This window comes from Garra rufa, chromosome 11 (assembly GCF_049309525.1).
Source record: "Garra rufa chromosome 11, GarRuf1.0, whole genome shotgun sequence".
In the NCBI taxonomy this organism is placed as follows: Eukaryota; Metazoa; Chordata; class Actinopteri; order Cypriniformes; family Cyprinidae; genus Garra; species Garra rufa.
The window spans coordinates 11,394,910-11,411,699 of NC_133371.1; the positions used below are offsets into that span (position 1 = coordinate 11,394,910).

A 16,790-nucleotide genomic window follows, 5' to 3' on the forward strand; every position below is an offset into this window, starting at 1 on the left:
TCTTCTGATTCTTTTGCATATGCCGAGTCAAATGCATACCAAAAATTAAATTTCTACATGTCAGGATTTTTTGGCCACCAACAGGCCAAATTTGCACTCATGTTTTTGCTAATAACTTTTGAACCGTAAGGGCATAAAAGCGAAATAATGTTTTCTTCAGATTTTTTGGCTCATGCCAAAATGTATACCAAAAATTACATTTCTACATGTCAGGATTTTTTGCAGTTTTTAATTTTCTGAAAAATTTACTTTTTTGAACTGTTTTTTGAACCAAAATTGGTTTAGATCATCTTCAGACAGACGAAACCATTCTCGTAAAGCATGTAAATGAATTTGATGAAATTCACCTAAAAAACATGAGGACATGGAGATGAGGCTATATCTTCACAACGCTTCAGTGGATTCTGACCAAATTTGGTTCATGTTATACCAAACATGACCTGAGGGCCCATGAGTAGTTTCTCAACAAATATATATATATATATATATATATACAGTCAAGCCTGAAATTATTCATACCTCTGGCAAATTCTGACTTTTGAAAAATCATAGGATCATAGGATTGAGTGGCATACCGAATCAAATGATACCCAGTCTTCCTATGTCAGTAATTTTGGGCGTGCACCATTTCGAATTTTGTAGTAAAATGCTGTATTTAATGAACGCTTTAGCATATTGTTATGAATATTATAGAACAGCTTGCAGGACAGTTATGAAATTTGGCACACAGATAGAGGACAGCCTCATCATTAACCACTGCAAAGTTGGAGTCTCTAACTCAAACTCTCTAGCACCACCAACAGGCCAAATTTGCACTCATGTTTTTGCTAATAACCTTTGAACGGTAGGGTCTAAAAGCAAAATTATTTTTTTCTTCTGATTCTTTTGCATATGCCAAGTCAAATGCATACCAAAAATTAAATTACTACATGTCAGGATTTTTTGCCATTTTTGATTTTCTGAAAACGTTTGAACTTGTCATACGATTTGTTCAATTATATACGTGAATGTTATATGATATATAAAATAAACTATTTATAAATACTAGACTAATATAAAAATACTAGAATAATATATATTTTTTATTTTACTTTTTACAGCTTTAAAATTTCAATACTAATATGTATGGCTGCATTCTGTGTCAGGTTTCACAGGGTAAAATGTTATCTTGCTGTTGTTCCTCGTCTCTCCCCAGATATAAGGAAGTGATTGAGGTTTGTCAGCTACAGCCAGATATTGACACACTACCACAGGGAGACCAGACTGTGATTGGAGAGAAGGTATTAGAGCAGAAACTAAGCAAAATACATGATCTTTGTGTTTGTTCTCTCTGTCTGTAATAGTCTCAGTCACTGGTGTGTTTCTGTCCTCCAGGGCATCATTCTATCCGGCGGCCAGCGTCAGCGAATCAGTGTGGCTCGAGCTCTTTATCAGCAGACTAATGTGGTTTTCCTGGTGAGTTCAGCCCAATGTCTTTGCTTCATTCTTCACACGTTCAAAAGCCTCATTCAGTAACTGTGGTAGTATAGTAAACGTAAGCACTGTCTTTTGTGCTTTCAGGATGACCCGTTTTCAGCTCTGGACATTCACCTCAGCGATCATCTCATGCATGAAGGAATCCACAAGTTCCTCCGACAGGAGAAGAGGACCGTTGTGTTGGTCACACACAAACTGCAGTATTTACCTCATGCAGACTGGGTACGGAACTTTTAACACTGTTCATTCATGTTTATGCATTTAGCAGACATTTTCAAAGTGATTAAGAGCATTGAATACATTTTATTAGTATATGTGTTGACTAGGAACCCATTGAAGGTGATCTTCAGGAACCTCATGTCATTTGTTGGCAAACTTTGTAAAATGTGCTTTCATCAATCCCATAGATTATAGCCATGCGGGATGGGACGGTGCAGACTCAAGGGACTTTAAAGGACATCCAGTGTGCCGAACCTGAACTGTTTGAACAATGGAGAACCCTGATGAACAGACAGGACAAAGTAAAAGCTTATTTGAAATATCTTCTAAAATAAAATGAATAATGCATTGATAACTAAATATTTTCACATTGTATTTATTATTTATCTAATACAATATAATAAACATTTAATAAAATGTAATCAAATAAATATATATTTTAAACATGTATTTATTAATAAAAATGCTTCCTTGATATGATTTTCTCAAATAAAATCAATTAGTAAATATTTGTAAAACATATTTATTTGTGTATAAAATGATTCTAAAATCCTGCTAAAATTAATAAATTAATAAATAAATGCATTTTGTAAATATTTGATTATTTATAAAAATGTTTCTTCGATATGATCTGCTAAAATAAATAAATATTTTAGAAACATTTATTTATTTATTTATAATGCTTCTTTGATATGATGATTTTCTAAAATAAAATCAATTCATAAATATTTGTAAAATTTCTTTATTCCTGTATAAAATGTTCTTTGATATGATCTTCTAAAATTAATACATTAATAAATAAACATTACTTTAACATGCATTTGTCCATTTATATAAAAAATCTTATTTGATATGATGCTCCTCTTAATAAATAAAATAAATAAATGCATTTTTAAATATTTATTTATTTATCAAAATGTTTCTTTGATATGAACTTCTAAAATAAATTAAAAAATAAATTAATATTTTAGAAACATTTATTTTAAGATTTTTTTTTCAATAAAATAACAAATAAATTAATTTTTAAATGTTAATTTATTTATTTATTCATTTGAAAATGTTTATTTGATACAGTCGTTGAAAATAAATAAAGAAATACATATTTTAGAAATAATTAGTATTTATTTTATTTATTTATAAAATGCTCCTTTGATATGATTTTCTAAAATGAAATCAATTCATAAATATTTGGATATATATAAAATGCTTATTTGCTATGATATTCCAAAATTAATAAATAAATATTTATTTAAAATGTATGTCAATTCATAAAAATACTTATTTGATATGATGTTCTTAATAAATAAAATAAATAAATTGGTTTTTAAATATTTATTTATTTATGAAAAAAAGTTTCTTTGATATGATGATTTTCTCAAATAAAATCAATTCATATTTGTAAAATGTATTTATTCATCTATAAAATGCTTATTCGCTGTAATATTCTGAAATTAATAAATAAATTAATACATATTTATTTAAAATGCATTTGTCCATTCATAAAAATACTTATTTCCTATGATGATCTTCTTAATAAATAAAACAAATAAATTCATTTTTTAATATTTGTTCAAAAAAATACATATTTTAGAAAGATATTTATTTAATTATTATGAGATGCTTCTTTGATATTATGATTTTCAAAAAAATCTATTCATAAATTCAGTCAATCCATAAATAATTATAAATTTATTTATTTATGTATAAAACGCTTATTTGATATGATCTTGCAAAATGAATAAATGAATAAATAATTATTTATTTAAAATACATTTGTCCATTTATAAAAAAATATTAATTTAATTTTATTTAATTATTTAATTATTAATTATTTGATATGATGTTCCTCTTAATAAATCGAATAAATAAATGCATTTGTAAAATATTTATTTATATATTTAAAAATGTGTATTTCATATGATCTTTTAAATTAAATAAATAAATAGTTTAGAAATATTTAATCATCCGTGCTTCTTTGATAAGATTTTCTAAAATAAAATAAATTCATAAATATTTGTAAAATGTATTCATGTATGAAATGCTTCTTTGATATGATCTTAAAATTAACTTAAAATTTATAAATTAATAGATGCATTTTTAATGCATTTTTCCATTTATAAAATTACTTTATTTGATGTTTTTTCTTAATTAAAAACGCATTTATTTATTTATTAAAAAATGTTTCCTTGATAAGATTTTCTAAAATAAATAAAAAATAAATATTTTAGAAATGTATTTATTTACAAAATGCTTTCATATGATCTTTTGCTATAAATACGTAAATAATATTACAGTTTATTCATAAAATGCTTCTTTGATATAAATTCAATTAATTTATTCATATATATATATATATATATATATATATATATATATAATGTGTGTGTGTGTGTGTGTGTGTGTGTGTGTGTGTGTGTGTGTGTGTGTGTGTGTGTATTTATGCAATAATGCTTTAACATTTTCACAGGAGAACTCTACAGAACTGAAGAGGAAGAGTTTCAGGCGGGCCATGTACTCTAGAGATACTCTGGCCACCGAGGACGAGGATGAAGGTAAAACGTCTCCTTCATCCAAACGTAAAACTCAGCAAGCTCATGCAAACCCTGTGCTTCTGTTAATGCCATTAGTAAACCTAAAGAGATATATAACCAAACTAGTTTCATTGTTAATGCTTTTTAAATAAGGTGTTTAATTTAATTTAGCATATTTAAATTTAACGTTTACAAATGTTAGCCATGCAGATTTATCAGTCATCATCCTGTAATAGTGCTATGTTTCATTGTATCTGTCAGAGTATCATCTCTACATTTGTCTTCATTGCTGGAATGTGACTTTGATGTTCTTGTCTTCATATCTCTGGTGGCTTCCTGTGTGTGGGCTTCATCCAGCTGCTGATGTTACTGTTAGTGAAGTCAAAGGTCTGGACTAGGACTAGCATGAATCCTCTGATAAATAGCATGCAGCCTGAGGATGTTAAAAAAAACGCTGTTGTTTACCAGTGAAGCCATTACAACACTGCTCTCAATCTGAGTAGAGTTATATAACATCGACTACAATACATCACACAAAACATTTACTACGCTCCTGTGAGCTATAATTATCAAATTAGGTATTCGGTATGTAGGTGGTAAGTAATGCAAAGTGTTTTTTATCCACTAGAAATCCAAAGATACGCTGCAGTTATCGCATTAGTGCTAACTAATTAACATCCCGAACATAGAGCCATCCTGCATTATTTTCATGGTCATGATAATGTGCTTTATTGTCCTCAACAATCCTGTTTGAGTCTTACAGGCATGAAATGCATGAAGCGTTTGAAAAAAAAAAAAAAAAACAGCTGCATGTTCTCCTTATTTCTCTGCCTTCTATTCGCCTACCTGACGCTACGCATGAGTGGGTTGAAATGAATTTAACACTGCAATTATTCAGCATGTTTGTTTACTGATAATTTAAGCAGGCTTCTAAGAAATGAAATCTGATTATTGTTTATCACAGAAATGTAATTCTTAAAGGTGAAGTGTGTTATTTCTGTGCCACTAGGAACAACCAAGACTGCAAAAATAACTTTGCAAACTAGTTTAGAACATTCTAGCTTTATAATATAATAAATATAATATAATATAATATAATATAGTATTATATAATATAATATAATATAATATAATATAATATACACACCATCATTGAAAACTTTGGGTTTGAACATTGACTTTGACTTTGTCAAACTTTGACATTTGTTTAGCACGAAAACATCAAATTAATTGAAACTAAAAGTAAAATATTAAATTAAATTAAATTAAACACTGGGAAAAAAAATATTGCAAATAAATACTATACTTAAATTGTATCATTTAATTTTTTTATGTTCCGGTTTTATTGTGATTTTAGTTCAAGATTTAGTAATTTTGTGTTTTTGTCTTTTTTTATTAGTTAATGTTTTAGTTACAACTAGCTGGAATAAAATGTTTAAAGTTTCAATACTTTTTATTTCAGTTAACATTTATTTTATTATATATTTTAAAAATTGTTGATAAAAATGAGAAATATTGCTATTTTTTTAGCAACTAACTGAAAATAAGTTTAATGTTGTTTCACGAGTTCGCCCTTACATCTAATCTGCTTGAGCGAGTATTAAGCATATTTTGGCGTGCTGTCCTGGGGAAGGGTTCCGGGCCGGAATACAGGCCGGAACCAGAGAACTCCCCCTGCTAGTGTAGGATCGAAACAGATTAGAAGTGGGGAGTAGGGGTGGAGGAGGGATGCCAAGAAACTATCGCTGGATGGAGGTAAGACGGCTGGTAATATATATAGAGGATGCGCTGATTGAATGATTGGTTAAACAAGTTGCACCTGTGCCGAATGGGTTGATTATCTGATCGTGCTCCTCCTGAACCTTGTTTAATCAAACATCATTTCACGAGTTCGCCCTTACATCTAATCTGCTTGAGCGAGTATTAAGCATATTTTGGCGTGCTGTCCTGGGGAAGGGTTCCGGGCCGGAATACAGGCCGGAACCAGAGAACTCCCCAAAGAAGCTTTTATGCATAGGACAGCTGCCACGAAGCAAGAAATTTAGGTAGCCCCCCCAAAATATGCGTAGAACTAAATTTATGTAAGGAAAAGGAGGAGAGTGCCAATTTTTTTTTTTTTTTTTTTTTTTTTTTTTTTATAAACGATTCGATGGTCGGATGTGGCCCCCTAGCTGCGACCGAAGGGAGCCGCGACTCTGCTGCACCGGGAGGGAAAGCCCACCCGTCGTCGAGTACGCAGCGTAACTCGAGCGACGGATAGGGGGCTCACACTGCGACCGAAGGGAGCCACGACTCTGCTGCACCGGAAGGAGGGGGCCTAGTCCGACCCTGAAATGGGCAAAATATGAGGCGATTGGTGGAGGGACCCTCACTGCTTCCGAAGGGAGCTTCGGCTCTGCTGCACCGGAAGGGAGGGTCTCCCTTGCGAGGTGCCTCGGATGGAGGGCTCCCACTGTGACCGAAGGGAGCCACGGCCCTGCTGCACCGGAAGAGGGAGCCCAGTCCGATGCTGAATGTGTAAAAATAAAGCGATTGATGGAGGGACCCCTTCTGCTTCCGAAGGGAGCTGCGGCTCTGCTGCACCGGAAGGAAGAGTCCCCCTTGCGAGGCGGGTTTTGTTTTATTTTTATTTATTTATTTTTTTATTTTTATTTTTATTTATTTTTTTTTTTTTTATATGAATCAAGACAATTGGTGGAGGGACCCTCACTGCTTCCGAAGGGAGCTGCGGCTCTGCTGCACCGGAAGGGAGAGTCCCCCTTGCGAGGTGCGTCGGATGGAGGGCCCCCACGCTACCGAAGGGAGCCGCGACTCTGCTGCACCGGGAGGGAGAGTCCGTCCGCTGCCGAGTACGCAGCGTAACTCGTGTGACAGACGGAAGGCCCCACACTGCGACCGAAGGGAGCCGCGGCCCTGCTGCACCGGGAGGGGGAGCCCATTCCGATGCTGAATGTGTAAAAATAAAGCGATTGATGGAGGGACCCCTTCTGCTTCCGAAGGGAGCTGCGGCTCTGCTGCACCGGAAGGAAGAGTCCCCCTTGCGAGGCGGGGGTTGGCGCGTCGGATGGAGGGCTCTTACTGCAACCGAAGGGGGCCGCGGCTCTGCTGCACCGGAAGAGCCCCGTCCGACGCTGGATAGGCAATAAAATCGGCGATTGATGAAGGGACTCTCACTGCTTCCGAAGGGAGCTGCGGCTCTGCTGCACCGGAAGGGAGAGTCCCCCTTGAGGGGAGCGTCGGATGGAGGGCTCCCGCTGCGACCGAAGGGAGCCGCGGCCCTGCTGCACCGGAAGAGAGAGAGCCCCGTCCGACGCTGGATAGGCAATAAAAATAGGCGATTGATGAAGGGACTCTCACTGTTTTCGAAGGGAGCTGCGGCTCTGCTGCACCGGAAGGGGGAGCCCAGTCCGATGCTGAATAGGCGATAAAGATAAGGCGATTGATGGAGGGACCCTCTTCCGAAGGGAGCTGCGGCTCTGCTGCACCGGAAGAGCGAGTCCCCCTTGCGAGGCATGTCGGATGGAGGGCTCCCACTGCAACCGAAGGGAGCCGCGACTCTGCTGCACCGGCAGGGAGAGCACATCCGCCGTCGAGTAGGCAGCGTAACCCGAATGACAGACGGAGGGCTCACGCCGTGACCGAAGGGAGCCGCGGCCCTGCTGCACCGGAAGGGGGAGCCCCGTCCGATGCTGGATAGGCAATAAAATAGGCGATTGATGGAGGGACTCTCACTTCTTCCGAAGGGAGCTGCGGCTCTGCTGCACCGGAAGGGAGAGACCCCCTTGCGAGGCGACGAGCGTCGGATGAGGGGTTCCCACTGCGACCGAAGGGAGCCACGACTCTGCTGCACCGGCAGGGAGAGCACATCCGCCGTCGAGTAGGCAGCGTAACCCGAATGACAGACGGAGGGCTCACGCCGTGACCGAAGGGAGCCGCGGCCCTGCTGCACCGGAAGGGGGAGCCCCGTCCGATGCTAAATAAGAAATTGAATTTGACGGCTGGTGGTGACAATGATTAAATTTAACATACAACGGGGTGGTTGGAGTCGACGACAAATTGAGGATACAGTGCAGATTTAGCTTGCGCGTCCCCAAATTGAAAGTAATAAAAGGGGTGTGATAAAGTTAAATTAGAGAAAGGAGGTTAAATGTCAATGTAGTAGCCTTTTGTAGTAAATCTGATGCCGTTGAATTTAGACGTTATTGTGGTTTCCGAAAATCTCCAAGCCAAAGAAATTGCTTGGAGGATAAAGTCGAGTGACGTGTCAAGGAGCGGTTTCAAGGGATGAGTTATGGGAATATGAGTTGCGAATAGTGAGGTACTGGGGTTGGCGATTGGCCCGCCTCCAGATCCAGTGCTCTGAATTTTTTGCAAGAATCTGGAACTTGATGATATTAGGCCCAGGGGGTGGTTCCAGAGCGACAGCATTCAGTGGAGTAAGTAGTGGGACTGCTGTGAATAATACCAAGGTTTAGATTGAAAAAAAGGATCAGAATGAAGATAGGGCGGTGCCATAACAGTTTGTGGAGGCAGCCTCACGCATGGATTAGCCCCTGGTTACTGATAGGGAAAAGGAGTAGCAGGAGGGTAAGAGTAAGAGGTCTTGAGCGGCCAGCGGAGGCAGCTTCACTCTAGCGTCTGCTGCAGGAGATAGAAGGAAAGGCATGGGAAATATAGGAGAAAAAGCCATGATAGCGTGCAGTGTGAGGAGTGGCCGAGTCTGGGGCGCGGCCTAGGCTTGCTGATGACCTGCTTCATCCTGATGCTTAAGAGCCAGAACTTGACCTGGAGAAAGACAACATTATTTTGAATGAAGTAGAAAGCTGTGAGGGAGAGGAGCATGGGCCGCAATTGTCAGGGAGGTAGCCTCATACTTAAATAGGGCTAGTGTCTGCTATGGGAGCTGGATGCCACTGAAAAGAAAGAGGTTATTAGTAACAGGAGGAAAAGTCTGAGATGTGTGGGCCTAGGTGGCAAACACAGACAGCCTCATGCCTCCTTCATTGGGAAGCGAGTACGGTTTGAGACATCTTGAAGAGCCTGTGTAGCCTGCACAGCAAGTGAAAGCGGCCTCGCACTAGCGTCTGCTATGGGAGCTGTAGGCCACTGAAAAGGAAAAGGGATTAGAAGTAACGGGAGGAAAACACTGAGATGTTAAGGCTTGTTGCAAGCGGAAGCAACTTCGCTTTTGTTTCGGCTGCTGTAGGTCACTGAAGCTTGAGATGTGCGATAGAAAATGCTGGAGAGTCTGTGTAGCCTTTACAGCTTGCGGAGGCAGCCTTATGTTTGTTTTCGCTGTTTTAGCTTTGGGTCACGGGAAAGGGGAGTGGTTTGTGGTGCTATGATACATACCGATGTTTTACTTCTTCAAAGAGCAAACATTTCTTCTAAAACGTTGTCGGCTTTGGGTCATCATAGATACTGTGTCTATTAATTCTGAACATGGGTGCTTATAATCAAGTACATTATTTACCGTTCTGTCTATTTGTGCTGGCTGTGCGTTATGACTTTTTTTTTTTTTTTTTTTTTTTTAATTATTATTATTATTATTATTATTAAAATATTGTGTATAGTACGAGCTCTCCTTCGCATTATTAACGTGACAGTGTGAATGTACGTTGAATAATGCGCCCAGGAATAAACATGACAAAATCATAATACGATTTGTTAAGCTTATTTCTTAAATTTATGCATCGACAGGAGAAGTATAATTTATTCTTTGGAAAAATGTGCATTTGGATATAAATGCTGTAATAATTTAACGGAGTAAATTGAGAAAACACGCTCAAATTGACCAGAGTTTGAAAACAGAAACCAGCTGGCGCTATTGAGCATATTATTTTGTCAGCGGTCAGCAGCCTGAATGAACATGTATATTACAAACTAGTAAAACGTGTCTTTGTTGATAACACTTTGATAAACAGAAAAGGTAAGAGGCATTATTTTAAACGAGGGCATACGACAGGTGCAGACCTGTAGCGGAACAAACTTTACCTTGAGATTGTGTGTGTGTGAAAAAAGTCTAAATACCGGTAGGTTGCTATAGTTGAACTCAACAAAAATATTAATGGTTGCCTTATGATGCGCCTTAGTTGTTAGTTTGCCACTTCAAAATTGTTAATTTAAGAACACAGTTTATTTTCTATAATCCTTATCTTATTTATCTCGGAGTACAATGTGTAATTTAAAAACCCAGCTACAATACTGAAACGTCACGCACAGAAAAGTTTAATAATTTCATTTGTGTTCTGGTTACGAAATGACATGAACAAATTATGCATCGCATTGTTTATCGGCTTTTAGCAACAACTGACTGCCTTTAGCGGCTTAACAAGTGGTGTAGTAATGCCTGGAGAAGTGGCCATACGCTTCGTTTATGAATTTCGTTTTTAACTTTCTATTTGAACGCATTACTGGATCCTTGGACTAAAATGTTTACAGGGGTTCGCTGGTTTAAGAAACGTTTGATCGTAAAAATCTTACTAGTTTTCTTTGTAAGGTGTTGTTTTTGTAGTGATTCAAATGACTATAGGGAGCGGGCGTATTAGGCGCAATCATCAAATACATTTCATAGCAAGCCGGCGCCACGGTCCTGGCTGCATTATCACTGTCTTTAGCGAATATTTACATTTATTCACATATGACTGGATGTGGTAGACTGTCATGATTTTGGCTAATGCGGAACACTAACGTTACTGAATAATGCACATCAAAAGGGGTTTTAAATAGTGGGTATACGCCGTATACCGTCCACTAAACTTACCTAAAAATAATTAACAACACGGCCCGTCTCTCGCTAGCGACTGCTACGAGAGCTGGTGGTCTGACTACATGAAGCGCTGCGGCCGGAAAAGGCAGCGGTGAATAGTTGAACCAAAGCGGGAAGCGAGTCGGGTTTGCTGCGGTGAGAAGTAGGGCGCGACCCAGGCTGGTCTGAGGCTTGTCGCTGCGACGCTCGAAAGCCGGGTCTCGTGCGGTACTAGTGGTGTCGAGCGAGGCGAAGTCAATCTAAGGCCGACAGATTGCAACGGATGATCCAAAACCCCCGGTACAGGTTTAGTCTTTGACTGTAATATTTTGACCAACGCCAAACCGAATGCCAAGAAACTATCGCTGGATGGAGGTAAGACGGCTGGTAATATATATAGAGGATGCGCTGATTGAATGATTGGTTAAACAAGTTGCACCTGTGCCGAATGGGTTGATTATCTGATCGTGCTCCTCCTGAACCTTGTTTAATCAAACATCATTTATATTTTATTTCAGGTAATATTTATTTTATTCTGAAGAAAATACATTTTTATGGTTTTAATTTATTTAAAAATATATTAAAATATTAAACAGTTATTTTAAATTGTAATAATACTTCCCTTTTTTTATTGTTTTTACTGCATTTGATGCATTTGACAAGCTTTTATTTTCATTAAATAATCCTGAATCCTGAAATTGATAATGAAGCAGCCTGTGTTATTTTAGTATTGAGAAGTTTTATTAGTGTCATTTATTTTTGTTTAATTTTAATTTTAGTTCAAGATTCAGTAATTTAGTGTTTTTGTCATTTTTTTATTAGTTATAGTTTTAGTTACAAGTAGTTACAACTAGCTGAAATAAAATGTTTAAATTCTTCTACATTTTATTTCAGCTAACGTTTGTTTTATTCTAAGGAAAATATTTGTTATGGTTTTATGTTTAATTGTATTTAATTGTGATAACACCATTATCACCTGTTTTCAACATTGATAATAATAACTGTTTCTTGAGAAGTGAATCAGGCTGCTAAAAATTCAGCTTTATGTTACAGAAATAAATTATATTTTAAAATATATTACAATAGCTAACAGCTATTTTAAATCGTAATAATACTTCACATTGTTATTGTTTTCACTGCATTTGATCAAATAAATAGAGCCATAATGTGCAGAAGAGACTCTATTCAAAAATATTGAAAAAATGTATTGACGCCAAACCTTTAAATGGCAGTGTATTTTAAAATAAAATAAAATAAAATAATAAAAGCTGGAAAAAAAATATTTCAAATATTTTTTTTTTTTACTTTTTTCCCATTAAATAATCCTAAATCCTGAAATTAAATATTGAAGCAGCCCTTGTTATTTTAGAATTGACATGTTTCATTAGTATCATTTATTTTTATTTTTTGTTCTGGTTTTATTTAAATTTTAGTTCTAGAGTAATTTTGTGTTTTTGTCTTTTTTTATTAGTTAATGTTTTAGTTACAACTAGCTGGAATAAAATGTTTAAATTTTCAATACTTTTTATTTCAGTTAACATTTATTTTATTCTAAGTGAAATAATATTTTTAAGGTTTAATTTAACCGTAATAACTCTATCACTTGTCTTCAAAACTGATAATAATAACTGCTTATTGGGCTGCTAAGAATTCAGCATTTTTGCAGGAATAAATTAAATTTTAAAATATATTACAATAGCAAACAGTTATTTTAAATTGTAATAATATTTCAATAATATTTTTTTTTATTGTTTTTACTGCATTTGATCAAATAAATGCAGCCATAATGTGCAGAAGAGACTCCATTCGAAAACATTTAAAAATCTTATTGACACCAAAGCTTTTAATGGTAGTGTATATGAAATTAAATTAAAATAAAAGCTGGAAATATATATATATATATATATATATATATATATATATATATATATATATATATATATATATATTTCAAATAAAAGCTTTTTTTTTTTTTACTTTTTTTTTCATTAAATAATCCTGAAATTGAATAACGAAGCAGCCCATGTTATTTTAGTATTGCAATGTTTCATTAGTATAATATTATTTTTAGTTTTTTTTTATGTTCCGGTTTTATTTAATTTTAAATAAAGATTTAGTAATTTTGTGTTTTTGTAATTTTTTTTTATTAGTTTTTGTTTTAGTTAGCTGCAATAAAATATTATTAAATTTGTCTACATTTTATTTCAGCTAATGTTTATTTTTTGTAAGGAGAATATTTTTTTTATGTTTTTTTATGAATTCTATTTAGTTGTGATGACACTTATCACCTGTTTTTAACATTGATGACAATAAGAAGTTTTTCATGAAAAGCGAGTCAGGCTGTTTATTGGGCATAACATAAAAGAAAAGAAAAGAAAAGAAAAGAAAAGAAAAGAAAAGAAAAGAAAAGAAAAGAAAAGAAAAGAAAAGAAAAGAAAAAAGAAAAGAAAAGAAAAGAAAAGAAAAGAAAAGAAAAGAAAAGAATAAAATAAAATAAAATAAAATAATAAAATAAAATACATTTTAAAATGTAAAATACAATTTTTTAAACTTTATTTGCATTAAATACGCCTGAATCCACAAATTGATAATGAAGCAGTCCATGTTGTTTTAGTAGTGGAATGGTTTATTAGTATCATTTATTTTTATTGTAGTTCAAGATTTAGTAATTTTGTGGTTTTGCCTTTTTTTTTTTTCATTAGTTTAACATTTATTAAATCTTATTGACTTCAAACTTTTGAATGGTAGTGTGTATATGCAATATATATATATATATAAAACAGAATGCATTTCCAAAATGACACACTTCACCTTCATTCCAGCTGATCTGAATGCACTCAGTGGAACAAACAGGCTAAACTCTGCTTAACCTTTTCCAGAATGAGATTTAATGCTGTTTCATTGTGTTTGCAGACAGCTCCACCACCACAGATGAGGACAGCCTCAGGGCGGAGCTGCGTCACAGGACCACCATTCCCTGGAACTCCTTCGCGACTTACCTGCGAGCTGCAGGTCTGTTGCTGCTGCCGCTGCTCGTTCTCTCTCAGCTCACCAAACATTCGCTGATGGTCGCCATTGACTTCTGGCTCGCGCACTGGACGTCACACGTCATCGCAGCTCAGATCGAGAGTGCCGAGAGTAACTGCACCATCACAAAGGTGAGATCACTGAAACATGAGTTATGTTTGGTACTGGTGGAGAAGTCTGACAAAAGTTGTTAAATTCTTAACTACTTTTTCAGTAAAAAGCTGTCGTATGAATCTACAGAGACCGTGTCACGCACGCTTAAGCACAAACACCCACACACATACACACACATACTAGTGCACTGTTTTATCCTCGAGGGTTTGATCGCAGCTGTTCAAGTCTCAATCTCTGTCCCAGCAGGCTGTCTGTCTACTACAACCACAAGTTTTTAGTCCCAGCTGAATGACTGTTGTTTTTCTTTGGTAAAATTGTCTGTTTTCATAGAATCAGTGTCATAATAGGATCATTCCCAGGAAACAATGGACATAAATATTGTATAGCTATGTTAAAGAAATGCACTACTGTTAAAAAAAATGGGGTTTGTAAGATTTTTGGTCTGTTTAAAAAAAAAAAAAAAAAAGATATTTCTATTCAGCAAGGATTCATCAAAAGTGACAATAAACGTATAATGTTACAAAATATTTCAGTTTCAAATAAATTCTGTTCTATTGAACTTACTCTTCATTAAAGAATCCTGGAAAATAAAATGCATCACACTTTCCACAAAAATATAAAGCAGTCAGTGTTATTTTAGTATCTTCGAGATTTTTTTTACTTTCTATTTTACGTTTTTTTTTTTTCAGTACTTTGCATTTTAATTTCAGTTAAAGTTTAAATTGTTGTCTTTTTTCAGTTTTTGTTGTGTGTATATAGTTTGTATTAAGTTTTAATTAGTTTTATAATATTATAAAATGTATAAATGTTTTTAAAATAATTTAATTTTTCATGTTTTAAATTGAAATCTAATGTAGTTTCATTTAATATAGTTTCTATTATTACTGTATTAATATATCATTATTATAATATTTACTAAATGCTAAACATTTTAAATGTTTTAATGATGCAAAATTTTCATATTTCATTTTTGTAATTTCATTTTTTTAACTTCTATTTTATATTTAATGTGTTTTTTGTTTTATGTTTCCTATTATTTCTTAAAATGTATGAATATTAAACTTACACAATTTATTAATTGTTCTTAATTTATTTAGGTTCAGATTTTTTAAATGTTACATTTATGTTATTCTTTGCATTACATTTCCTATTATTTCCCAAATTAAAAAAATAAAATAAAAAAATTAATAAAAATAAAATTAATAAAAACATTTTGGTAACACTAAGGTTCATTAGTTAACATTAGTTAACCACATTAGTTAACATGAACTAATAATGAACTGGACTTATACAGCATTTATTAATCTTTGTTAATGTTAATTTCAACATTTACTAATACATTATTAAAATTTTGTTAACATTAGTTAATGCAGTGTGAACTAACATGAACAAACAATGAACAACTGTATTTCCGTTAACTAACGTTAATAAAGATTAGTAAATACAGTAACAAATGTATTGATCATGGTTAGTTCATGTTAGTTAATACATTAACTAATGTTTAACTAATGAACCTTATTGTAAAGTGTTACCAACATTTTTATATTAAACATATTTTTTAAAAAATGTTTTATTTAATGTTTTTTTGTATTATATAATTTAATATTGATTTTTATATATATATATATATATATATATTGTATATTTAATGTTGTTTTTTAAAAATATATTTTATATTTTATAATGTCGTTTTTGATCTATTTTCTATTCATTTGCAGAATTTAAATATGCTTTAATAATACAAAATGGTAATATTGTATATTTGTATTGTTTTTTCTGTTTTTGTTTGTTTTTGTATTTGTCTGTATATAATTTGTATTAAGTTTTAGTTGCAGTTATTTTAGTACATTATCATAAAAATTGTTTTATCTTTTAGTTTTTTAGTTCATCATAATAAATGTTTAAATGTTACTTGAAGCAAATCAGGATATTTAAATAATTTCTAAAGGATCAAGTAACACTGGAAACTGGGTTAATAATTTGAAAATTTAATCTTTTATCACAGGAATATATTACATGTTAACATATATTCATATAGAAAATATATATATAATATTTAACATTTGTCCTGTATTTGTGATCAAATAATTGCAGTCTTTGTGAGCAGAAGATACCTCTTTAAAACACATTAAAAAATTAAACCAACCTCAGACTTGAACGGCACTGTATTTTTCAGTTAGTTTCAGTGGAGCTGAATATAGTTTAACTGTGCTTCTCTTTCTCTCTTTCTCTGTCAGGACTGTGAGTTCAGTCACTCATCATACCTGCAGGTTTTCTGTGTGTTGTGCACTCTGGGAATCATCCTGTGTCTTGTCACGTCTCTGGCGGTGGAGTGGACTGGTTTACGTGTGGCCAAAGAGCTTCACTGCAGCCTCCTGCGCATCATAGTCCTCGCACCCATGAGGTCTGTGCAAGCTTAACAGCTCACGTTCATTTAAAACCGAATACACATACTAATCTGTGTTTCCCACCAGGTTATTTGAGACAACTCCACTGGGGAACATCCTAAACCGATTCTCAACAGACACCAACACAATCGATCAGGTACTGGAGGTTAAACAGACAAATTACATCTCACTGGAAATGTACTTACCGCCATTAATATTTGATCAGGGAAGCTAAGCCAGGTTTGGTTTGGCTAGTGCTTGAATGGGTGACTGTTTGGGATCTGGTGA

General features: G+C 34.3%; 1 protein-coding gene across 1 annotated transcript in view; it reads left to right on the top strand.

Moving 5' to 3' along the window:
- Positions 1 to 16,790, top strand: part of abcc8b (ATP-binding cassette, sub-family C (CFTR/MRP), member 8b) — a 105,094-nt gene that overhangs the window by 79,933 nt on the left and 8,371 nt on the right. The window contains exons 41-48 of the mRNA XM_073851118.1: positions 1,196 to 1,280; positions 1,375 to 1,455; positions 1,561 to 1,698; positions 1,884 to 1,997; positions 4,163 to 4,247; positions 13,888 to 14,132; positions 16,353 to 16,519; positions 16,590 to 16,659. Coding sequence (XP_073707219.1) covers positions 1,196 to 1,280; positions 1,375 to 1,455; positions 1,561 to 1,698; positions 1,884 to 1,997; positions 4,163 to 4,247; positions 13,888 to 14,132; positions 16,353 to 16,519; positions 16,590 to 16,659 — 985 coding nt within the window. The remainder of the gene's footprint in view (positions 1 to 1,195; positions 1,281 to 1,374; positions 1,456 to 1,560; positions 1,699 to 1,883; positions 1,998 to 4,162; positions 4,248 to 13,887; positions 14,133 to 16,352; positions 16,520 to 16,589; positions 16,660 to 16,790) is intronic.